Source organism: Lethenteron reissneri, chromosome 29, assembly GCF_015708825.2.
Source record: "Lethenteron reissneri isolate LAM-NWPU_2019-01 chromosome 29, ASM1570882v1, whole genome shotgun sequence".
NCBI classification, from domain to species: Eukaryota; Metazoa; Chordata; class Hyperoartia; order Petromyzontiformes; family Petromyzontidae; genus Lethenteron; species Lethenteron reissneri.
The window spans coordinates 413,722-436,705 of NC_083807.1; the positions used below are offsets into that span (position 1 = coordinate 413,722).

Here is a 22,984-nt window from a genome sequence, read left to right on the forward strand (position 1 = left end):
CAGTAAGAGCACCAAGGACAGCGACATAAACAATACCAGCAGCATCACAAGCAGCAGCACAAAGCACCAGCATCACAAGCAGCAGCATCACCAGCAGCACAAAGCAGCAGCAGCATCACAAGCAGCACAAAGCAGCAGCATCACAAGCAGCAGCATCACCAGCAGCATCACAAGCAGCAGCATCACAAGCAGCAGCAGTAGCAGCAGAATCACAAGCAGCAGCAGCATCACAAGCAGCAGCAGCATCACAAGCAGCAGCAGCAGCATCACAAGCAGCAGCAGCATCACAAGCAGCAGCAGCAGCATCACAAGCAGCAGCAGCAGCATCACAAGCAGCAGCAGCAGAATCACAAGCAGCAGCAGCAGCAGCATCACAAGCAGCAGCAGCAGTAGCAGCAGAATCACAAGCAGCAGCAGCAGCATCACAAGCAGCAGCAGCATCACAAGCAGCAGCAGCATCACCAGCAGCAGCATCACAAGCAGCAGCAGCAGCAGCATCACAAGCAGCAGCAGCAGCATCACAAGCAGCAGCAGCAGCAGCATCACAAGCAGCAGCAGCAGCATCACAAGCAGCAGCAGCAGCATCACAAGCAGCAGCAGCAGCATCACAAGCAGCAGCAGCAGCAGCAGCATCACAAGCAGCAGCAGCAGCATCACAAGCAGCAGCAGCAGCAGCATCACAAGCAGCAGCAGCAGCAGCATCACAAGCAGCAGCAGCATCATCACAAGCAGCAGCAGCAGCAGCATCATCACAAGCAGCAGCAGCAGCATCATCACAAGCAGCAGCAGCATCACAAGCAGCAGCAGCAGCATCACAAGCAGCAGCAGCAGCATCATCACAAGCAGCAGCAGCAGCATCACAAGCAGCAGCATCATCACAAGCAGCAGCAGCATCACAAGCAGCAGCAGCAGCATCACAAGCAGCAGCAGCAGCAGCATCACAAGCAGCAGCAGCATCATCACAAGCAGCAGCAGCATCACAAGCAGCAGCAGCAGCAGCATCACAAGCAGCATCACAAGCAGCAGCAGCATCACAAGCAGCAGCAGCATCACAAGCAGCAGCAGCATCACAAGCAGCAGCAGCATCACAAGCAGCAGCAGCATCACAAGCAGCAGCAGCATCACAAGCAGCAGCAGCATCACAAGCAGCAGCAGCATCACAAGCAGCAGCAGCATCACAAGCAGCAGCAGCATCACAAGCAGCAGCAGCATCACAAGCAGCAGCAGCATCACAAGCAGCAGCAGCATCACAAGCAGCAGCAGCATCACAAGCAGCAGCAGCATCACAAGCAGCAGCAGCATCACAAGCAGCAGCAGCATCACAAGCAGCAGCAGCATCACAAGCAGCAGCAGCATCACAAGCAGCAGCAGCATCACAAGCAGCAGCAGCATCACAAGCAGCAGCAGCATCACAAGCAGCAGCAGCATCACAAGCAGCAGCAGCATCACAAGCAGCAGCAGCATCACAAGCAGCAGCAGCATCACAAGCAATAGTCGGGGTGGAGAATGAGAAATACAATGACGATTTGGTTGTTGACGAGAAGAAGAGGTGGAGAATTCGCCTAGGGAGGATGATGGTGATGATGGCGAGTGCGAGGATAATATCCACGGTAATTGTAGAAGTGACTTAACGCTTTCGTGACTGCAGGAATTCATATTCTAGGGTCTTTCGGTAAAGTCACGTAGATAGGTTCAAAGAAAATAACGAAAACAATCGCAACACAAGCAATCTAAGACGATTGCTTGTGTTGCGATCGAAACGTCGTAGTTTTTCGTTATTTTTTTCAATTTTATTTGAAGCGCTCTCCGTGACTTTACCGAAACACCCAAAAATAACAATCGTCTCAGTGGCCGCTAGGAGGCGCCAAGTGTCGCTCGCCTCACTCGGGGCTGAGCGGGGAGGGAGGGGGCGAGACGCTGCTGCTGCCGCCGCGTCCTCCTCGCCGGTAAAGCGGCGCTGCCCGCCGCGTCCTCGTCCCCCTCGTCCCCCTCGCGCGACTCACGCCCATCGCGTCGTCCCCGTCGCGTCGTCCCCGTGTGCCCCCCACGACCCCCACCCCCCCCACCGCGCGTCTCCATTGGCCCGCGTCCTCTTGTCCGACACATCCCCGTGTCCACCCCCGTGTCCCCTATGCCCCCCGCCCCCCCCCCCGTGTCCCCACGAGCGTCATGGTAATGATGGACGAGCGGTCGCGATCCGCTAAGGTCATGTCCGCCTGGGTAGCGGTAAGAGGGTGGAGGCCTCCGAGAAACGGTGGAGATCCCGCGTAGAGCGTGAATTGAGACCCCGTGTAGAGGGGGAGGTTGTAGACCCTGTGTAGAGGGGGAGGTTGTAGACCCCGTGTAGAGGGGGAGATTGTAGACCCTGTGTAGAGGGGGAGGTGGTAGACCCTGTGTAGAGGGGGAGGTTGTAGACCCTGTGTAGAGGGGGAGGTGGTAGACCCTGTGTAGAGGGGGAGGTGGTAGACCCTGTGTAGAGGGGGAGGTGGTAGACCCTGTGTAGAGGGGGAGGTTGTAGACCCCGTGTAGAGGGGGAGGTTGTAGACCCTGTGTAGAGGGGGAGGTTGTAGACCCCGTGTAGAGGGGGAGGTTGTAGACCCTGTGTAGAGGGGGAGGTGGTAGACCCTGTGTAGAGGGGGAGGTTGTAGACCCTGTGTAGAGGGGGAGGTGGTAGACCCTGTGTAGAGGGGGAGGTGGTAGACCCTGTGTAGAGGGGGAGGTGGTAGACCCTGTGTAGAGGGGGAGGTTGTAGACCCCGTGTAGAGGGGGAGGTTGTAGACCCTGTGTAGAGGGGGAGGTTGTAGACCCCGTGTAGAGGGGGAGGTTGTAGACCCCGTGTAGAGGGGGAGGTTGTAGACCCTGTGTAGAGGGGGAGGTTGTAGACCCTGTGTAGAGGGGGAGGTTGTAGACCCTGTGTAGAGGGGGAGGTGGTAGACCCTGTGTAGAGGGGGAGGTGGTAGACCCCGTGTAGAGGGGGAGGTTGTAGACCCCGTGTAGAGGGGGAGGTTGTAGACCCTGTGTAGAGGGGGAGGTTGTAGACCCTGTGTAGAGGGGGAGGTTGTAGACGCTGTGTAGAGGGGGAGGTGGTAGACCCTGTGTAGAGGGGGAGGTGGTAGACCCTGTGTAGAGGGGGAGGTGGTAGACCCTGTGTAGAGGGGGGGGTGGTAGACCCCGTGTAGAGGGGGAGGTTGTAGACCCCGTGTAGAGGGGGAGGTTGGGGGCTGTAGAGGGGGAGGTTGGGGGCTGTAGAGGGGGAGGTTGGGGGCTGTAGAGGGGGAGGTTGGGGGCTGTAGAGGGGGAGGTTGGAGGCTGTAGAGGGGGAGGTTGTAGACCCTGTGCAGAGGGGGAGGTGGTAGACCCCGTGTAGAGGGGGAGGTTGTAGACCCCGTGTAGAGGGGGAGGTTGTAGACCCTGTGTAGAGGGGGAGGTTGGGGGCTGTAGAGGGGGAGGTTGGAGGCTCTGTGTAGATGGTAATGATCGTGATGAAGGTGATGGTGATGACAGCGCCTGTCATGGTGATGTCAGTAATTGTGACGATGGTAATGGTGATTGTAATTATCGTCGTGATGGTGACAGTGATGATGTTGATGGTGGTGATGATTAAGGCAATGGCGGTTGTGGTTTTGGTTACAGGCTTTGACGCGACTGCGTGAGAAGTTCATTGTGGGGTATCGAACCTCTCCTACCCATACTGTGGTGAGCCTGGTCATTGGTGAGTTTGGTAAGAGGTGAGTGTGTTGAATAGTGAACATGGTGAGTTTCGTGATTGATGAGCTTAGTGAGTGTGGGGAATGTGGAGGTCAGTGTGTTTTGAGTGGTGAGCCCGACTGGTAAATGAGTGGAGTGTAGAATGTTGCGTAACACTCTGGCGAGGGTGGGTGCACGTGTGATGTTAGTGGTGAGTGTAGCGAGGGTGGTGTGAGATGCGTGCGTGGGTGCTTGTGGTGAATCTGACGACCGCCGTGAGTCGTAATGTGAGCCGTGAGCACGTTGGTTGTGCGGTGAGCGGCGAGTAACGTGGGTGCATGTGCGGTGAGTGTTGAGTAGGTGAGTGCATAGTGGGTGGTGAGCGATGAGACGGGGGATACGTGGGGGGGGACGGGCTTCTGGGGGAAGCCCCGGCCGACCCCGCTGCGGCCTCCTCAAGCTGGCGTGCGCGCTGCTGGCGCTCCTCGTGGCCGTGCCGCTTGTCGCTCACTACTACCTGGCACTCTCCATGGACGCGCTGCCACTCTCCTCGCTGCGGCTGCACGCGGCGGGGCCGTGCGACGCCCTGCCCCGCCTGCCCGCTGGGCCCGACCTCCCCGCCACCGAGCTGTGCGGCCTGCACGAGGAGGCGAGTGCGCCCGCACCACGTGCCGCGACCGCCTCTCCTCTCCTCCTCTGTCCTCCTCCGCGCTGATCCCCCCTCCGCCGCTCTCCGTCCGCAGGTTAGCGAGCAGCTGGTCTCGCTGGAGGCGCGCCGGCGTGGCCTGAGCTCCGAGCTGGCACGACTGATGGCACGCATCGAGGCCTTCCGCCTGGGGGTGGAGGCCGCCCGGCAGGAGCTGGCGCAGCTGCGGCACGTCATCGCGCAGACGGAGCGCGCGTACAAGGAGCTGCTGGAGCAGGCGCAGCCGCGGCTGGCGCTCCCGGCACGCGTGACCCCCGGTCCGAGCCGGCCAGAATCGCTGGCCCCGCCGGCACACCCGTACGCCTGCCGCATGCACTCGTGCTTCGACCACTCGCGCTGCCCGCTCACGGCAGGATTCTCGGCGCACGCCTACCCGCCCGGCGACTACCCCGCGCTCTGGGCGCAGCTGGAGCCGCTGGCGCGGCACGCCTTCCGGGAGCACGCCACCAACGCGAGCGCCGACGCCCGCGCCGCCTGCGTGTTTCTGGTGCTCGTGGGGCCCCTACGCGCTGGCCTGCCTGTGCCGCCGGCCACCGATGTGGAGCGCCAGCTGCGGGCGCTGCCCCACTGGCTGGGCGACGGGAGGAACCACCTACTCGTGCACCTGTCCCTGGCCGCGGGCGACCGCTCGGCGCTGGGCATGGCCGCGGACACGGGCCGCGCGTTGCTGGCGGGGCCGTGCTCGGAGCCGCTCCGCCCTCGCCCCGGCTTTGACCTGGTGCTGCCCCCCGTGGCGCACGTCCTCGACGAGCCAGACCCGCTGGCGCTAACCCCGCACGTTCCCGCCACCCGGCGCCACTCGCTGGCTTTCCGGGGCACCGCGCCAGAGGACCGGAGTGGCCTGGCCAGCGCGCTGCGTGCCCAGTGGCCCCGAGGCCGGGACGGCGCGCTGTTGGACTTTGCCTGCGGCGGAGACGCGGAGACCGGCGGCGGCGGAGCCGACTGGGCACTGTGCGGCTCGCGGGACGAGCGCCTGATGCTCCTGCGGGTTTCCACGTTCGCGCTGGTGCCGCTCCCGGAGCCGGCGGGAGCCGGGACACTTGGCCCCGCGGCGCTCGTGCGGCTGAGCGAGGCGCTGGAGGCCGGCGCCGTGCCAGTGCTCATCGGGGGGGACGCGCCGCCGCCGCCGCTGCCCCTGGCCGACGTAATCGACTGGCGCCAGGCGACGGTGCTCGTGGCGCGGCCGCGCGCCACGGAGCTGCGGGGCCTGCTGTGCGGCGTGAGCGAGGCGGACGTGCTGGCGCTGCGCCGCCAGGGCCGCTTCCTGTGGCGAACGTACCTGGCGGGCGCGGGGGACGTGCTGCGCTCGGCGCTGGCCGCCGTGCGCACGCGTCTGCAGCTGCCCCCCCCGCCGGCGCCGGCCGCCCCTGCCCAGGAGCTCCCCCACCGCTCGGGGAAGCCACCCCTCCCGCCCCCGCCTCCATCGTCCGACCTCGACCAGGCTGCTGGGCCGGTGGCCGAGGGCCCCCCGTTGGAGCTGGGCGGCATGCAGGCCGAGCCCCCCTACGCCTCGCCCAGCTTCTTGCGCAACTTCACCGCGGCGCTGGCGGAGAGGGGCCGCGCGTGGAACTCCCCGCCGGGGCCCTTCCTGCTGTTCCCCTTCACCCCCTGGGACCCGCAGCTGCCCTCCGAGGCGCAGTTCCTGGGCTCGGGCGCAGGGTTTCGTCCCATCGCGGGGGGCGCGGGGGGCTCGGGCCGCGAGTTCCAGGAGGCGCTGGGCGGTAACGTGGCGAGGGAGCAATTCACGGTGCTTATGCCCACGTACGAGCGTGACGAGGTGCTGATGAGGTCACTGGAGAGGCTCAACGGCCTCCCGTACCTGCACAAGGTGATCGTGGTGTGGAACTCGCCCGGGCCCCCTGCCCCTGAGCTGCTGTGGCCCGACATCGGGGTTCCCATTCTGGTCCGTTCCCCTCTTCTGGTCTACGTGCACACACACCGGTATACGCAGTCAGTCACAGTTCACCAGCTCCATTAGGAACGTTGCCCAGCCCCAGCCTAACCACATCACCCCAGACGTAGACCCAACCCAGACCAGCTCAGTCCGGCCTAACTAGAACTCACCTCGGTTAGCACTGTCCACGTTCAGTCAAACATTGTTAATCTGTTTTAATCTTCAATAAAACGAGCACTGCCTGCGCATTTGCACGGGATATACGGTCGGGTTCGAGAGAGGGTGAGTAGAGGGGGCCGTGACGTCGGCGCGATGCACCAACCAGGGCTCCACGCTGTGGGATGTGGGGGACGTCATCGCGTGGATTTGCAGGGTGACATAAACTACCGCGCGCCAGCCAGGCAGCCAGCAAAGCTTTGTTTGTAATGCAGCAAGTTAATTCCTCCCTTGTGTTTAAGCTTATTGGGAATCCACTCGAGCTATGCACTTTTAATTCTCGATTGAAAATAATTTCTTTAGAACTTTTTGTGTTTAGTTTGTTGTCCTTCCATGGCACCTCCGATGAGCACGGTTGGCTACGTATGGTGCAAAAGAAATTTAACATTCACACATTAGTGTGATATAGATAAATACAAATGTGTAAAAATCCACATCCATTTTTTGACATGGGAAAAAAATCGACAAATAAACCTGCGCTTCCGAACCCTTCGAGTGACCACCCGTGCCTCTCCCTGCCGCCGTACCCCCCCCCCCCCCCCCCCCCACTGGCCCCCTCCACCAGGTGGTACGCACGGAGCGGAACAGCCTCAACAATCGGTTCCTCCCGTACGATGCAATCCACACAGAGGCCATCCTTTCCATCGACGACGACGCCCACCTACGGCACGATGAGATAATCTTCGGCTTCAGGTGACGCGACACGGGTCTGTCTCCCACGTACCATCTCCTATGTCTCCCACGTGCCATCTCCTGTGTCTCCCGTCTCCTGTGTCTCCCACGTGCCATCTCCTGTGTCTCCCACGTGTCATCTCCTGTGTCTCCCACGTGTCATCTCCTGTGTCTCCCACGTGCCGTGTCCTGTCTCCCCCGTCTCCTGTGTCTCCCACGTGCCGTGTCCTGTGTCTCCCGTCTCCTGTGTCTCCCACGTGCCATGTCCTGTGTCTCCCATCTTCCGTGTCTCCCACGTGCCGTGTCCTGTGTCTCCCACGTGTCATCTCCTGTGTCTCCCACGTGCCATCTCCTGTGTCTCCCACGTGCCATCTCCTGTCTCCCATGTGCCGTGTCCTGTGTCTCCCACGTGCCATCTCCTGTGTCTCCCACGTGACATGTCCTGTGTCTCCCGTCTCCTGTGTCTCCCACGTGCCATCTCCTGTCTCCTGTGTCTCCCATGTGCCGTGTCCTGTGTCTCCCGTCTCCTGTGTCTCCCACGTGCCGTGTCCTGTGTCTCCCGTCTCCTGTGTCTCCCACGTGCCATCTCCTGTCTCCCACGTGCCGTGTCCTGGGTCTCCCGTCTCCTGTGTCTCCCACGTGCCGTGTCCTGTGTCTCCCGTCTCCTGTGTCTCCCACGTGCCGTGTCCTGTGTCTCCCATCTCCTGTGTCTCCCACGTGCCGTGTCCTGTGTCTCCCACGTGTCATCTCCTGTCTCCCACGTGCCATCTCCTGTCTCCCACGTGTCATCTCCTGTGTCTCCCATGTGACGTGTCCTGTGTCTCCCACGTACCATCTCCCGTGTCTCCCACGTGCCGTGTCCCGTGTCTCCCACGTACCATCTCCTGTGTCTCCCACGTGCCGTCTCCTGTCTCCCACGTGTCATCTCCTGTGTCTCCCACGTGTCATCTCCTGTGTCTCCCACGTGCCATCTCCTGTGTCTCCCACGTGCCGTGTCCTGTGTCTCCCACGTGCCGTGTCCTGTGTCTCCCACGTGCCGTGTCCTGTGTCTCCCACGTGCCATCTCCTGTGTCTCCCACGTGTCATCTCCTGTGTCTCCCACGTGCCATCTCCTGTGTCTCCCACGTGCCATCTCCTGTGTCTCCCACGTGTCATCTCCTGTCTCTCCCACGTGCCGTGTCCTGTGTCTCCCACGTGTCATCTCCCGTGTCTCCCACGTGCCGTGTCCTGTGTCTCCCACGTGCCATCTCCTGTGTCTCCCACGTGCCATCTCCTGTGTCTCCCACGTGTCATCTCCTGTCTCTCCCACGTGCCGTGTCCTGTGTCTCCCACGTGCCATCTCCTGTGTCTCCCACGTGTCATCTCCCGTGTCTCCCACGTGCCGTGTCCTGTGTCTCCCACGTGCCGTGTCCTGTGTCTCCCACGTGTCATCTCCCGTGTCTCCCACGTGCCGTGTCCTGTGTCTCCCACGTGCCATCTCCTGTCTCCCACGTGCCATGTCCCGTGTCTCCCACGTACCATCTCCCGTATCTCCCACGTGCCGTGTCCCGTGTCTCCCACGTACCATCTCCTGTATCTCCCACGTGCCGTGTCCCGTGTCTCCCACGTACCATCTCCTGTGTCTCCCACGTGCTGTCTCCTGTGTCTCCCACGTGTCATCTCCTGTGTCTCCCACGTGTCATCTCCTGTGTCTCCCACGTGCCATCTCCTGTGTCTCCCACGTGTCATCTCCTGTGTCTCCCACGTGTCATCTCCTGTGTCTCCCACGTGCCGTGTCCTGTGTCTCCCACGTGCCGTGTCCTGTCTCCCACGTGTCATCTCCCGTGTCTCCCACGTGCCGTGTCCTGTGTCTCCCATGTGCCATCTCCTGTCTCCCACGTGCCGTGTCCCGTGTCTCCCACGTACCATCTCCCGTATCTCCCACGTGCCATGTCCCGTGTCTCCCACGTACCATCTCCCGTATCTCCCACGTGCCGTGTCCCGTGTCTCCCACGTACCATCTCCCGTGTCTCCCACGTGCCGTGTCCCGTGTCTCCCACGTGCCGTGTCCTGTGTCTCCCATCTCCTATGTCTCCCACGTGTCATCTCCTGTGTCTCCCACGTGCCATCTCCTGTATCTCCCACGTGCCGTCTCCTGTGTCTCCCATGTGACGTGTCCTGTGTCTCCCACGTGCCATCTCCCGTGTCTCCCACGTGCCGTGTCCTGTGTCTCCCATCTCCTGTGTCTCCCACGTGCCATCTCCTGTGTCTCCCATGTGCCGTGTCCCGTGTCTTTGTCCCGTATGTCCCAAAGTGAGCGGGTGTCATCTGTGTGCCACGTGCTGCGCCCATGCTCGTGCAGGGTTTGGCGCGAGGCCCGGGATCGCATCGTGGGGTTTCCTGGGCGCTACCACGCGTGGGACGCACAGCACGGCTCGTGGCTCTACAACTCCAACTACTCCTGCGAGCTCTCCATGGTGCTCACTGGCGCCGCGTTCTTCCACAAGGTGTGCCGAGTCGGGTTGGAGGGGTTTGTCACAGGGTGATGACAATAATGTAAATGTACGTAGTCATTTATGCTAATTGCTTCTCAAAACGCTGTTATTCTCTAGTTTGGCACACACGAAGTGGAAATGCAGCCAAAACCAGTGCCAACAATTGCTCAAGCTCTGTGGTCCTATATTGAGATGCTAAATGGGTGTCAGGACCATCAGGAGGAAACCCGAAGGCCCCAGAGGAAACCTGCGTTTGCATGCGGAGTATCACTCAATCCCCATACAAATGACATTGTATCCACTTGCTGTAACCTCCAATTCGCACGGTTGGCTACATACGGTGCAAAGAAGTTCAACATACTGTACATACATACAACTGGGGTACCCTGGCGAGCCAGGAGATGGCGTCCACGGGTAGGGAGTTTCATGAGTCTGTGTCACTATGTGTGATCCACCACCCCGTGCTGCTTCCACAATGCTGGGTTGCAGGCCACGTGCAATGATCCCGTGTGATTGCACAATCACAACCGTGGTGCATTGGTGCCAGCTGCATGTGTGAGCGCAATGACACCAGTGGCGATCTGAACTAGTCCTGGGCCTCCTCTAGGTCAACTCAGCCTTAAATTAAGTCCTGGTGTGGTGTGTAAAATCATCGGCACTGGGAAGACAAAGGCAACCGAGCATGGTGCTGGCCACCCACCTCTTCATGTTCCGTGGAAGCCTTCATAGGTGCACGCTAATAGCACTTGCCCCAAGAGTCTGTTCAAGACTATACGGGGCATCTTTGTCTTTGTCTCCCGGACAGTACTATGCCTACCTCTACACGCTGGTGATGCCGCAGGCGATTCGCGACCTCGTGGATGAGTTCACCAACTGCGAGGACATCGCAATGAATTTCCTCGTGTCGCACATCACGCAGAAGCCGCCGATCAAGGTGTGGACGAAGCACCGTGCCACTCAGGGGCTCCGCTCGCGGCCACAGTGGAGGCATCATCCTGTCAGGGTTTCTTTTCCAGTTGTTTATTTTATCATAGAGGATATTGGAGACTATCGCTCCACGCCAATGGGACGGTGAACTCTGTGCAGCCGTTTCTGGCTCTCACCGAGAATTCTGAGGTTCAACTTAGATGAAATCAACAAAAGCAGAGGCATTGTCCACGTGCACTCGTGCTGAGATGGACCGTGATGTGGGCTGCGTCCATATCCACCCACTGGACGCGTTGCCCATTGTGTCCATCCTTTCAAAATGTCCACCCCTCGCGCGTGTCCACCCCCCGTGCTTGTCCACCCCAGGTGACGTCGCGCTGGACGTTCCGCTGCCCTAGCTGCCCTCAGGCGTTGTCCCAGGACGAGTCTCACTTTGTGGAGCGCCACCGCTGCATGGCGTTCCTCGTGCGCGTCTACGGCTACATGCCGCTGCTGCACACGCAGCACCGTGCCGACTCTGTGCTGTTCAAGACGCGGCTGCCGCACGATAAAACCAAGTGCTTCAAGTTCATCTGAGCCACCCGAACCACCGCGTCCCCAGCCAGCTGTTTGGCCAAAGGGGGCTAACCGGGCGCGGCACGAGCCGGAGAACGGAAGGATGTGCAACCAATTCGACTTGCCGATGACTGGTACCAGCGGCGCCTCTATGGAGGAGGAGGCTCGTGAAGGACGCGACTGCGCGGTTGGAGGCAGTCACCCTCCTACCATAGAGGGTGGAGGAGCAATGCTTACCACAACGAGGGGAGGGATGGGTGGCTAAGACGCAGCGAGTTGGCACAGTCGGGAGCGCAGGTGGTGCATCTTTCAGTCACCTCAGTCATCTCAGTCATCTCTGTCAACCCATGGCCCCTGGGTCTGTCCCATAACCCCCGATCAGCAAGATTTCTACATTACGCATAGCCGAAAAGTGCACCGAGCCCGGTGCAAGCACTGTTGTAAAATCACCACCACTCCGTGGTGTTTGACATTTTTAGTTGGTCGGTATCGCGAATGCCCTGGTGGTGTTGGCGAGCGTGCCGGCACTGCGGCAGGCAAGGGGTGAGCGTCACTGCTCCGTTGAAGAAACTACGGGTGTGAAAAAGATGAAATTTTCCCAGAAAAGGGAGAGCTCAAACAATTATCGAACAGATAATGCACCGGCATTCGAAGATACAGCAACAGGGTGGAGCTGTGGAGGTCTTGCTGGAGTGACGCTATGGAGATCCCAGCGTGGAGCTGTGCGGACGTTCTGCTGGAATATCTACTCGGTACGTATGTAGTAATTCACTTCCATACATCGTCCTCGTATCTTTTTGAGTTCATAACTGAAGCGAATTTCACCATTTTGAGTCTTGCTCGTAAAAAGGGCCCCTGCCAGACATGCCGCCACCGTATTTCCCCGCGAGGGCTGCGTGAGCACCGAGGGCGTTGCGAGTGCTGCTATACTCAACTTAATTGGAAACAATAAAAACGCTCTTTGGCAACTTCGTTCAAACACAGCTCATTGCTTAAGTAATTTTATTTATTTTACACCTCATGCAAATTCGAATTGCACATCGTTTCAGTTTCAAAGTGGAAAACATGTTCATACTTTTGTTTACCTAAATTATTCAATTGAACATTGGCCATGACCAATCCACTACGAGATGGCCTCCCCAGCCAACACCACCTTGCAATGAAATAATGCAACTCGCAACTGCTTAAGAGCTGACGGTCACTCCACTCAGGGGCGTTTAAACCCCTAGCTGCCACTCCACTCTCAGCCATCGTCCCCCCCCCCCACCTCAGGATGTGCCTTGGCCAAGCCCACGTTTCGCAAATCAACGTCGCGAACCTGCGTACGTTCTGAAATCCACATCTCTCCATGCTTTGCACTCGTTCCGTTTTCTATATCAATGTTGTTTCTGATCGGGAATTGGAACTTTATTAAAATATCTAATGATTGCGTAAATGTCGTTAAACCCACCACCACCCGACACAGCCCCAATTAGTAAGGTTAATCACATAATTCACAAATCTGGCTGTTGCCTGATGAAGCTAGTTGTAACTCAGTTTGTAAATGTTGTGGCTTGGCTCTCCAACACACCGCTGTGCTGTCCTCAGAATGAATTGGCAAGTTCTGTTCACGTGACAAACCTTACGAATTGGCTGTCGGGTGGTGGCAGGTTTAACAACACTTATATACGTAACGCGATCTAACCCAAAAAACCTGTATTATGGATATTGGTCGCGGACGCCGACGTGTTAAACTGATCTAATGAAATATTCGCAAAAAGTTTAGTCCTTTTGGGAAAATGTCCACGAGATATTTTAGTTCCTTTCACTCCATCGGCCCCCGAGCGGATGGGACTTTTTGACTCGGCTCTGATCAGATAACTCATAGCCACTCCTCAGCCCTAATACATTTTTGGGTTTAACCAAAGCCAATCAGTTACGAACTAAAATTTTGTACACCTATTTGTACACCATTTGTCTTAAATTGAGGTCATAACTTGGGTTCATATTCAAATGGTGCCAAAAATGTTGAGACTTTCACATATTGTCCTGTGACCCATACCGCGCAGTCTCACATTCTCTCGCCTCGTGGGACAAGCTCGTCCGGAGGAGGCTTGACGGCGGACAAGGGGGCAACAGCCCGTTGCCCGCATCCACGAGCCAAAGAAGCCCAAATGGATGACGCAGTGATGGAGTTTCTTGGAACCACTGCCACTTGCTAGTACTAGAGGCCTCAACACAGCCTGCCTGAGACCAACCTTACCCCGAGGGGGCTAGCGCTCCCATTAGGCAACCAGTCTGATAGCCCCCATCTTTCTCCTTGGAGCTCAACTCAATTCAGCAAAAAAGCAGGACACAGCAGCACGCGAGGATCGTATTTGGGGACAATTTATTACAACAAACTGGAAGCGTTGCACTTGAACAAACTGTTTATTAAAACTGAACCCAAATACAGAAACAAGGGCCAAACGAAGCCAGAGGCTCCATTGCCTGGTGAGCTTTTCCCCAGCCGAGAGATGTAGATCATTGCAGTTGAGAAAGCGTACAGAGTACAAAACAAGGGACAAAATAATTACTTCAAGGGCAACCACTGGGTCACGGGAAACTTGTTCCGCTGCTAGCAGCGTGTAGCTGCCAGCGTCGGGGCGGGCACCAACGTGGAGGGGCTTGGGGTGGCTGTGGTGAAGACGGCTACTGGCTTCTGCAGACAAAGTGTGCAAAGTCAGCGGCGGTTATTGTCTGGGGGTGCCCATTCCAAACGACAGAATAGGCGGCGCGCACGCATCGCAAGCCCAGTGCCCTCAGCCACGCCTTACCTGTGGCTGGAGTCGCCTACATGGCCCCGGCAGCTGCCTTCTGAGCAGCCTCCTTGGCCTGGTGAGCCTGCAGCACGGCCACAGCCTCCTCCACCTGTGCAGCGCACAAGACACCACGCGGCTCATTAACACGACGCCCTCATTCTACACTCGTACGGGAGGCGGCACTGTGCGGGAGGTCGCACTCGCCTTGGCACGCAGCGATTCTGGGGACTCGAGCATGTGCAGCAACTCCGAGTTGTCGATCTCCAGCAACATGCCCGTGATCTTGCCGGCCAGGGTTGGGTACATGCCATGGATCAGTGGGAAGAGACGTTCACCTGCACACGTGTGCACACGCGCACGCACGTTTACGCTTTCGCATCCGCAACGGCCCGGCTCGCGTGGCACCGACAACACCGCGGCACATCAGGAGTAACGCATAGCAGGGTGCGGCGATCTGGACGATGACTCACCCAGCATCTGCTTCTGCTCGTGTGGTGGAGCAGCGGCCAGCATGGAGGCAGTGAGCGGCTCTTGGCCCTGGATGTGCACGGCTGACTGAGGGGCCTGGGACACACGACACGCCGTGTCAATCGTCACACGCGACACACATGCCACAGCGCATGTACTGCATGCCGAGCATACAAGCCACACACATCACAAACAGCATTACACAAACACAACATGCAGTATACACGCCATATCTCAACACCGCAAATCATATCACGTTATATAATGCACCCGATTGTGATCAAGGAGCGCACGAGGACACACGAGGCAGCTCGGACACAGCCGTTACCTGCTGCATGGCGCCAGGGCCCTGCACCCCGGGCTGCTGCGGGTTCCGCACGCTGCCCGTGTACTTGTAGCCCGGCAGAGCACGTGGCCCGGCCGCCTGGGTCGGGAATGTGGGGCGCGGCATCATGCCCTGTGACGCTGCACACACGACAGAGCAGGGCGCGGACGGCAGTTCGTGAGACGGGTGACATTAACTTTGGTTCTGTGGCATTGTAAATGACTGCGATGCGTTGTACACGGAGGGATCTGCACTCGCGTTCACGAGACATTAAAGTGAAACCCCGAGTGAGACTGCTGCGTCGTGATTCTGTGCCGGAGATGTAGGCGGGTGGATCGCGGAGAAAGTGTGGGTGGTGCAGTGTGGCGAGGGCAGCATACCCCGTGGAACCTGGGGAACGCTCGCTGGGTTCACCGTGCGCATTTGTGTGGGTCGTGGCGCTGGTTGCCTCATGGGACCGGTAATCGCCTGGAAGCCTACGGGGACCACGCACGCGCACTCGTTAAAACATCGCTCGGCAATAGCGCTCGCTCGCTCGCTCCTACCATCGCGCGACAGACATCCGACCCCCCTGCACCCCGACCGCTCACCTGCTGCGTGCGCTCCTTGTGGCCGCACCTGCAGGGGCCAACGGGGGTTGGGCCGCATGGGCGCCATCTGGCTTGGTGTGTAGTACGCCGTGCGGCCTTGGGCCTGCTGGGACACGGGACACGATCGGTCAGGCCCACGGGTCCATCCTCGACGCACCCTTCCGCCATCGCCATGAATCCCAAGTGCGGCGCCCAGGCCCTCACCTGTGGCATGGCCGCCATGAAGTATCCGGATGCCGCGGCCGGCTGGTACTGTCCGATGATGGCGCTGGGCGGCACGGCACGCATGCCGGCCAAGCGCTGCATGAACTGCGATGTCAGGTGCATCTTGCGCTCCTCCTTGCGCTGTGCCAGCGCCACATACAGTGGCTTGGAGCCGATGATGCGGCCGTTCATCTCCGTCACAGCCTTCGTGGCCTCCTCAGGCGACGAGAAGCACACAAAGCCAAAGCCCCGACTGCGGCCCTCCTCCATCATTACCTGCAGCACACGCAGTGGGCGATCAGCGCCGATCACGGCAAAGAAACTTGGAAGGCGATCACAACAAACCCCTTCGCAGCAGCACGATTGCTCAAGGAAGAGGCGCACTCACCTTGGCGCTGGTAATTGTGCCGAAGGGGGAGAATTCCTTCCACAGACGCTCGTCGTTGATGTTGTCATCGAGGTTCTTCACGTACAAGTTCACTCCCTGCACAGAGGCGACTGCAGTGTCAATCAGACATCCCCAGAAGGTGATGCACCACAGCACACGAAACATTCCATCTGCACACGAGGGGGACGACCCGGGGGAGACGAGCTCCAGCCTCAGGAGACCGTCACCAACACCTTGCGCTCGGAGCCCCGTGTCTCTGCACCCTTAAACCGACACGCAGGTGCAAACAAGTTTGTGTGCTGGGACGTCCCTGTCCTTTCTCCAGAAACATTATTTACGTAAATCATTAATTATGTTAGGCTTCCATTGACATATCCGTGATTAAGCAGTTACCCAGCTGTTGTTTGCGTTTACGTTTGTTTGTGACGTGCAGTGTTTTGTGATGTGTGTATAGTCTCTGTGTATTGTTTTCATTGTCGAGTCTCTGTGCCGTCTCTGTGGCGCTCCAGCACCTGGTATTTGCTCATGCGCTCCTGCTTGAGCATCTCAAACTTGCGTTTCAGCTCAGTCTGCCGCTCCGCCTTCTTCTGCGCGCGCCCCACATAGATGGCGCGACCATTCAACTCTTTGGTGTTCATCTCGTCCACCGCCTGCGCACGCACACAGGGGAACCATGAACCCACTGCTGCAGTCACAACAGACGACTGACCCAAGCCACACCATAAAGACAGCAGCCCCACCAAGCGCAGAGTTAACTGTACACGCGTAACCATGTGTTCAGCACGCACAGAGTTAACAGCATGGAGACACGTCCCTGGGCGTACACAGCCTGTTTGTACACGTGTGGCAGTGTGGGATGACGCACATGGTTCGATGTGTACACATGGTTGTGTTATGAAGCACAGGGTCCATTCAGTACGTGCACACGATTGTGGATGTACAGGTAGTCCCCGAGTTACGATGGTCCGACTTACGATATTTCGATCTTACGATGGCGATAAGACAAAATTGCCATCAACAACCAAACATCGGTCAAGTGTGCAGACGACGGACAGAATATTGGCGAGTACAGTACAATATGATACGTTACGATGCGTTCAATGCATGTATGATACGTAGCTTTAGCGATTTCATTTTAAGGTTACCACGATACGATACGTTCAATGCATGTTAAAAGTTTGTTTATAACAGATAGGATTGTTTCCTGAAAAAACTTTCTATAAAAATTCCAGTTCATATAGGTAAGGCTAAGAATTTACCTTGTTTTTTCTAATTCTAGATTTGAAGCTTTCGTGACTGCAAGGATTCATACTCTTAGGTTTTTTCGGTAAAGTCACATAGGTAAAAAATAAAATGAAAAGTTAATAAAAGTATTGTACATTTTACTGTACAATACAGTATTGTAATTAATTCATACAGTATATAGCTTATAAAGTACTGTACTGTAAATTGCTCTGTTTTGCTAAATTATCACCATTCTTTAAGACTCATGGGTAGGCTAGGCCATCTTCTACTTACGATATTTTCGACTTACGATGGGGTCGTTGTAACGCATCTCCATCGTAAGTAGAGGACTACCTGTATATGCCTGGCGGTGTGTGATGATGTACAATGTTTGGTGTGTACACACATGATTGTGTACACGCATGTCAGTGTGTGATGACACACATGGTTCATGTTTTATTATGACCCATGGTTGCATGTGGGTGTGGTAATAATGACGCGAGACGCCCGGGGCTATGCTTGGTCCATGCTGTGCGCACAAGGACCGTGCACAGTGGATAAGTGGCCCGATGCCAGGCCAGCATGCAGGGATGGGTTGGGTTCAGGAAGGGGTGGGCACCTTCTGTGCGTCTTCGTGTCGCTCGAAACTCACGAACCCAAAGCCCTTGGACTTTCCACCTTCGTCCATCATCACCTTTACACTCAGGGTCTTCCCAACTGCAAACGGAGTCACGGACAGAAATATACATCAGCCTTGCCTCTACCAACTCAATCTCACATACAGCCCATCAATGCCAAATAACATCATCTCAACAGCCTTCCTTAAGAAGGTTCCCCCAATACCCCCAGTTCCTCATTGCGGAGTTCTGGAGGACACGACCCAAGCTACCGCATGCTCCTGACAATCGCGTACCGTACTGCTCGAAGTACTCGCGTAGTCGCTCATCGTCCATGTCATCCCCGAAGTTCTTGATGTAGACGTTAGTGAACTCGCGTGCTTTCGCTCCAAACTCTGCCTCTCGCTCCTTTCGCGACTTGAACCGCCCCACAAACCTGCAGCACAAAGCAGCCGCAAGGCTCCACTCAGCACACATACACGTGCATGTCCGCTGCTATACTAGGATCGTGTAGGGGGTCTGCGCCGCCTGCGCCGTGTGCCGGCACTCACACTTTTCGATCGTTGAGAAGCATGCCGTTCATCTTCTCAATGGCCTTGTCCGCCGCCTCCTGCGTCTCAAAGTGCACGAACCCGTAGCCCTTTGAGCCGTTTTCATCGCACACCACCTATGGGTAAGCACAACGTCAGTCACACCACCTGCATGGCAGCACAGATAGAGACTGCAAGCAGAGCAGCCAACATCCACGTTGTCAGCTCGAGGCCTAGACTCACATTACAGCACATGCATTATGTTCCACATACCGCCATCATTTTAAACACCCTCCCACTCACCACCTCTACGCCATATCCAACATGCTCACGACGCTCCTTACACGACATTCACCACACACCTTACACCACACTCCCCACACCTTATACCACATTCCTCATCCATCTTACACCATTCACCACACTCCTTCCGCACCTTATACCACTCCCCAGGCACCATACACCACATTCACCACGCGCCCTATGCACCTTGCACGATAGGATGTTCCCAAAGGCTGAGAAGGTGTCGTACAGGGCCTTGTTGTCGATCGACTTGTCGAGGTTCTTGATGAAGATGTTTCCGACGCCCGAGCGCCTCAGCGACGGATCTCGCTGTGACCACATGATGCGAATGGGCTTCCCCTTGACCACGTCGAAGTTCATCGTGTCCAGCGCCCGCTCGGCTGAAACAACACACGGCACCTGTGTCATCATCACCACACACGACCATCAACCCCACTGCGGGTTCATCGCATCGCCACCAGCAACATCAACAGCTATTTGCCGCTAAGACATGAAATCCCCTGTTGCTCCACTGCCAGTTGTTCCCCCACTACCCATACGTCTGCTCCCCCTCCATTGCCTGTTCCGTTTCCGTACAGCCCCCAGTTATGTTGCACCGTTCATCTCCAGCTGTTCGCCCTCCATTCCCAACGCTATTCCTCCTTCCTTAGTCGTTCCTCCATCTCGTTCCCCTCCATCCCCAGTTGTTCCCCCTCTATTCTAAATCACATCCCTGGTTCCTCAGTTCTGTTCCTCGTCCATCACTTGTTCTACTTCAACACGATCGCCGAGAATGCTCCCAATCCTATTTCCTGTCGTGTTTCGTCTCCATTTATAATTGTTCATCTCCATGCCGAGTCGTTCCTTTGTATTCCCAGTTGTTTCTACCGCACGCACTTGAGACACCTGCGTCAAGGGCGCTCTTGCAAAAACAAATCACGAGTTCCGTTCTATGCCTCGTTCAATTTCGCTTCCATCCAGTTCCGTTCCACCTCCGTCCCTCGTGCTCTTCCTTCCCCAAGATGCATCCCCCCGTCCCTCCTCCACAGCAGTTCTATTGCCATCGTCTCTCCTCCTCCTCCTCCTCCCATATTTATGTTGATCCTCGATTAACCCTCACGTTTCTCCTGTCCTTAAGTTCCGTTTCATCTCCCACATCTCTGTGCTCCCCCCCCCCCCCCACCTCGTTCGGTCCCCGTCCCCATCAGGAGCCTCTCCTCGTGTCGTAACGGGCAACGGCGGCCCGAATGCGAGACCCAACGTCCACGCATCTACCCAACGATTCCCCACCGGAGCCGACTCCATCATGAGCGACACGCATAACTTGTGCGGAATAAACATGATCAGAGACACCGAGACACGGGGGGGGGAATATAAATCGTGAGGAGAAGCAGAGAGACGAAGAGGCAGCGCGCCCCGCCCCTCCCCCACCCTCGCTGTCGCAACGCGGCCTTGTAGGCCGAAGCCTCGGGCCGGCCTTGCCGCCTTACCGCGTTACCCCACTCACCGTCGGCCGGCTGCTGGAAGTTGACGTAGGCGTAGCCGAGCGAGCGGCGCGTGATCATGTCGCGGCACACGCGGATGGAGAGGATGGGCCCCGCGGGAGAGAACTTCTCGTACAGCATGGCCTCCGTCACGTCGGGGTGCAGGTCGCCGATGTAGAGCGAGGCCATGGGGTAGCTGGGTCCGGCGGGGTTCATGGCTAATGGCGGTTGCGTCGTCTTCTTGTCGGTACTGGCGGCGAAGGCGGCTAAGGCGGCGTTACGACGAGCTGCGTGTTCGGCACAGCTCCGCGGGGAAATTTTTATGTTTTTATTCGGGGGGTTTTGCTATTTTTTTGTTGTTTTTTATTTTTTTGAGGTTTTTTTGTTTCGCTGTTGCTGCTGCTTCTGCTGTTCGCGGAGACGCGCGGAGCCTCGAGACGCGCTGCTCCTTCTCGGCAGCGAGAAAAGTTCAGGAGGAAGTGACGTCAGTGCAGCGTGAGCTTTTATAGCCGCGTCCGGTGACGTCACCAACATCTCGACCGCGAGCGGCTTGGGGGGGGAGGTCATGGGGGAATCAAACCACGTGGCCCTCACGTGCGGGGGGAGTGGGGGCTCATGCGGGTCAGAGCACGTTTCGCTTGACCCGCTGGACACCCAGAGCCAGGGCACGTCTCATTCTCATTGTTCCGCAGTCTCAAATAATGTTGCCATGAGGGCCCTGCCAAGTTTTTGCAACAAGGAGCGATGTTGCTGCTACTGTCAACCCACACGGTTCACCCGTATTCTTGCACAGCAGGGAAATTGAGTTTTCAGGTCCATACGGCGTACAGCCGTTTCAATACGGGCAACAAAATGTCTATTTGTGTGTTTATCCATTTTAATGGGGCTTTGTCGGATGAACGTTGAGATATATAAGGGCACCGGGTGACCAATAAGGTCTAAATTGGTCTGTAATAAGGTTGGCACTGATAAGGGGTTACCACGTGTGCTGTGTGTCATAAAATCGAGTAACTTTCAGACAATGTTTTAGCATTGGGATGTAGTTTGGCCAATACCTGTAACATTCGTTTCTGTTCGATATAACATTAAACTGGAGAACCCGGAGGACACCCACAAGAGACCAAATAATCTCCATTCACTCGCACAGATATCTACACGTTCACATTCTGCAGAACGGGTTGAAACATGAAAATTTCCGTAGCAACGTGCCCAAGTCGGGAATCGAACCCAGACCCTTCTTGCTTACTGTGGAACCCTACTGCCCAATAGCTTCATGTGAACCCTGATATCAAGGCTACTTGACACCGATGATCAGCTTTCCCCTTGTCACAGCGTCAGGTCACATCTACACCAGGATTTAAGCTCCCTACTCCCAGGGTCACGTCTCCCAAGACCAGAACAGGAAGATTGTTGGCATGCAACACACATCTTGCCTTTGTCTTAATAGGACGATATGATAGAGGACAATCACAATATTATTGCACGTCCTAGGACGGAAGCTGTAATATTTACGAAAAAATTGTCCAGAGTATAATTGTATTTTGTGTAAATTTATTGGCAGTGAATATTGCACGAAAGAATGTCATCAAAGACTTCACTGCATTTCCCTGTAGCACTGTATTAATGGGAGTGATTCTTTCACAAAACTACGTCATAAAACACCTCACTTCACGTCACTGTAGCACTGTATATAATTGACCTTCAATTTGTTCAAATTCACTGCTCTGATACTGTATTCTCTTCTGCTTTCATTCGCTGGGGTTGAAATAAATTTTAATTCCATACAATATTTGTAAAATCACCGAGAAATATCTATTTTACCATTATGTAGAAGCATAAATTAGACTTATCTTTTGTCTCAAGTGCTGAATAATTAAATAAAGACACCAAATCTACTTTGTTCCTGCGTATATTATTTTATTAGATTCACTTTCAATAAATATACGTCGAACTTAAAGCGAAATTTCGAAAAAAAAATATTTCCGCTCGACCTGCGCAAGTGTAAAAATCCACCCGCTCATGAATATTAATGCCGGGGGTGCAGCATGTGGAGTGACGTCACGCGCGTTACACACATACATTATTGGCTCATTGTAGTAGTAATACACATACAGTACCTTGTACGTGAGGTTATTGCCTTTACCAATGACCTATTCTCGAGTAGACCTTGCAGCATTCTGGAAAACGAATGACACATTAATATGCAGGTGAGTTGTGTCGGCTGCCAATGATCTCGAAATCAGAATTTGCTGCTACAGAAGATGAGGAACCTGGAGCTGCACTGTGAACGTGCAGCCGTTGAGGCTCTCTCCCAGCAACATCACCAATCCTTGTGCATTGGTAGTCCTCGTTCTCCACGTTCTTACCTATATATGTCATTTTTGTCTCTCTGTGTGTCTGTGTGTGGACGAAACTTGCGAAGGATTTGGCTCACAAACCGTGGGGTTATGTTTAATAATAAAAAAGTAGCCAGGTACCACGCCATAAGCTGCGTGGTGAGCCAGCGCTATTTCATTTTCCCATCCGTCAACTTCAAAGTAGTTAAATTAGACATTAGTTATATTCATTATGAATTTACTTACGCCGCTCTGCGAGCGCCAAAGCACGCATTCGCGCATGCGCGACAAAGCTGACCGGGGGTTGCACTAGCAACGCAAACGCGCAATCCATGGAGGGGGGGGGGGGGTAATTCTCATTCGCGTTAAAAATACTATAGAAATACACACAATGCTGAGTTTAATTCTTCACAGTGTGATGTCCTGTTCTCTCCCCTCCCCCACCCCAATGTGTGCAGTTACTACTATAGAGTCTGTAGATGCTACTACGATAGGCGTAGATACTTATGCAGAGTGGGCGGGGGGATCGTGGGTGGGGGGTAGGGCTAGCAGCCCATCCCCAGCCTGCCAAGGTGCCACCTCGGCCGGCTGGGGAATCTAGGCGAGGCCAGGGGCTCTGCATGGG

General features: G+C 56.2%; 2 protein-coding genes across 4 annotated transcripts; one reads left to right on the forward strand and one right to left on the reverse strand.

Annotated features, from left to right (window-relative positions):
• Nucleotides 1-1,426: 1,426 nt before the first annotated feature.
• Nucleotides 1,427-13,337, forward strand: LOC133349094 (exostosin-like 3). Of its 3 annotated transcripts, none has more exons than XM_061562273.1 (8): nt 1,427-1,610; nt 3,634-4,336; nt 4,431-6,296; nt 7,069-7,196; nt 9,517-9,661; nt 10,455-10,583; nt 10,943-11,883; nt 13,180-13,337. In XM_061562273.1, exons 2-7 carry the CDS (start codon nt 4,073-4,075, stop codon nt 11,150-11,152), a joined length of 2,742 nt encoding a protein of 913 aa, XP_061418257.1. In that variant the 5' UTR covers nt 1,427-1,610; nt 3,634-4,072; the 3' UTR covers nt 11,153-11,883; nt 13,180-13,337. The 3 variants fall into 3 exon arrangements, with proteins under 3 accessions (XP_061418257.1, XP_061418258.1, XP_061418256.1); XM_061562272.1 differs by lacking the exon at nt 1,427-1,610 and adding an exon at nt 1,659-1,946; XM_061562274.1 differs by lacking the exons at nt 1,427-1,610; nt 10,455-10,583; nt 10,943-11,883; nt 13,180-13,337 and adding an exon at nt 1,658-1,946 and having other exon boundaries at nt 7,069-7,210; nt 9,517-9,656.
• Nucleotides 13,338-13,482: 145 nt separating this feature from the next.
• LOC133349095 (polyadenylate-binding protein 1-like) lies at nt 13,483-20,506 on the reverse strand. Its single transcript, XM_061562275.1, has 15 exons — nt 20,047-20,506; nt 18,747-18,940; nt 18,279-18,394; nt 18,024-18,163; nt 17,730-17,827; nt 16,399-16,536; nt 15,887-15,982; nt 15,499-15,774; nt 15,295-15,400; nt 15,085-15,180; nt 14,708-14,844; nt 14,382-14,475; nt 14,116-14,246; nt 13,927-14,020; nt 13,483-13,811 (listed from the first exon to the last, which is right to left on the reverse strand). Exons 1-14 carry the CDS (start codon nt 20,237-20,239, stop codon nt 13,943-13,945), a joined length of 1,893 nt encoding a protein of 630 aa, XP_061418259.1. The 5' UTR covers nt 20,240-20,506; the 3' UTR covers nt 13,483-13,811; nt 13,927-13,942.
• Nucleotides 20,507-22,984: the final 2,478 nt, after the last annotated feature.

Excerpts from the sequence above, each read along its gene's own strand:
- LOC133349094 (XM_061562273.1), top strand. The coding sequence starts at position 4,073 with ATGAGACGGGGGATACGTGGGGGGGGACGGGCTTCTGGGGGAAGCCCC. Across the intron at positions 4,337-4,430 it reads TGTGCGGCCTGCACGAGGAG|GTTAGCGAGCAGCTGGTCTC; the intron begins GCGAGTGCGCCC and ends CTCCGTCCGCAG. Across the intron at positions 7,197-9,516 it reads GAGATAATCTTCGGCTTCAG|GGTTTGGCGCGAGGCCCGGG; the intron begins GTGACGCGACAC and ends ATGCTCGTGCAG.
- LOC133349095 (XM_061562275.1), bottom strand. The coding sequence starts at position 20,239 with ATGAACCCCGCCGGACCCAGCTACCCCATGGCCTCGCTCTACATCGGC. Across the intron at positions 14,845-15,084 it reads CGTTCCCCAGGTTCCACGGG|CGTCACAGGGCATGATGCCG; the intron begins GTATGCTGCCCT and ends TCGTGTGTGCAG. Across the intron at positions 14,247-14,381 it reads CGAGCAGAAGCAGATGCTGG|GTGAACGTCTCTTCCCACTG; the intron begins GTGAGTCATCGT and ends ACACGTGTGCAG.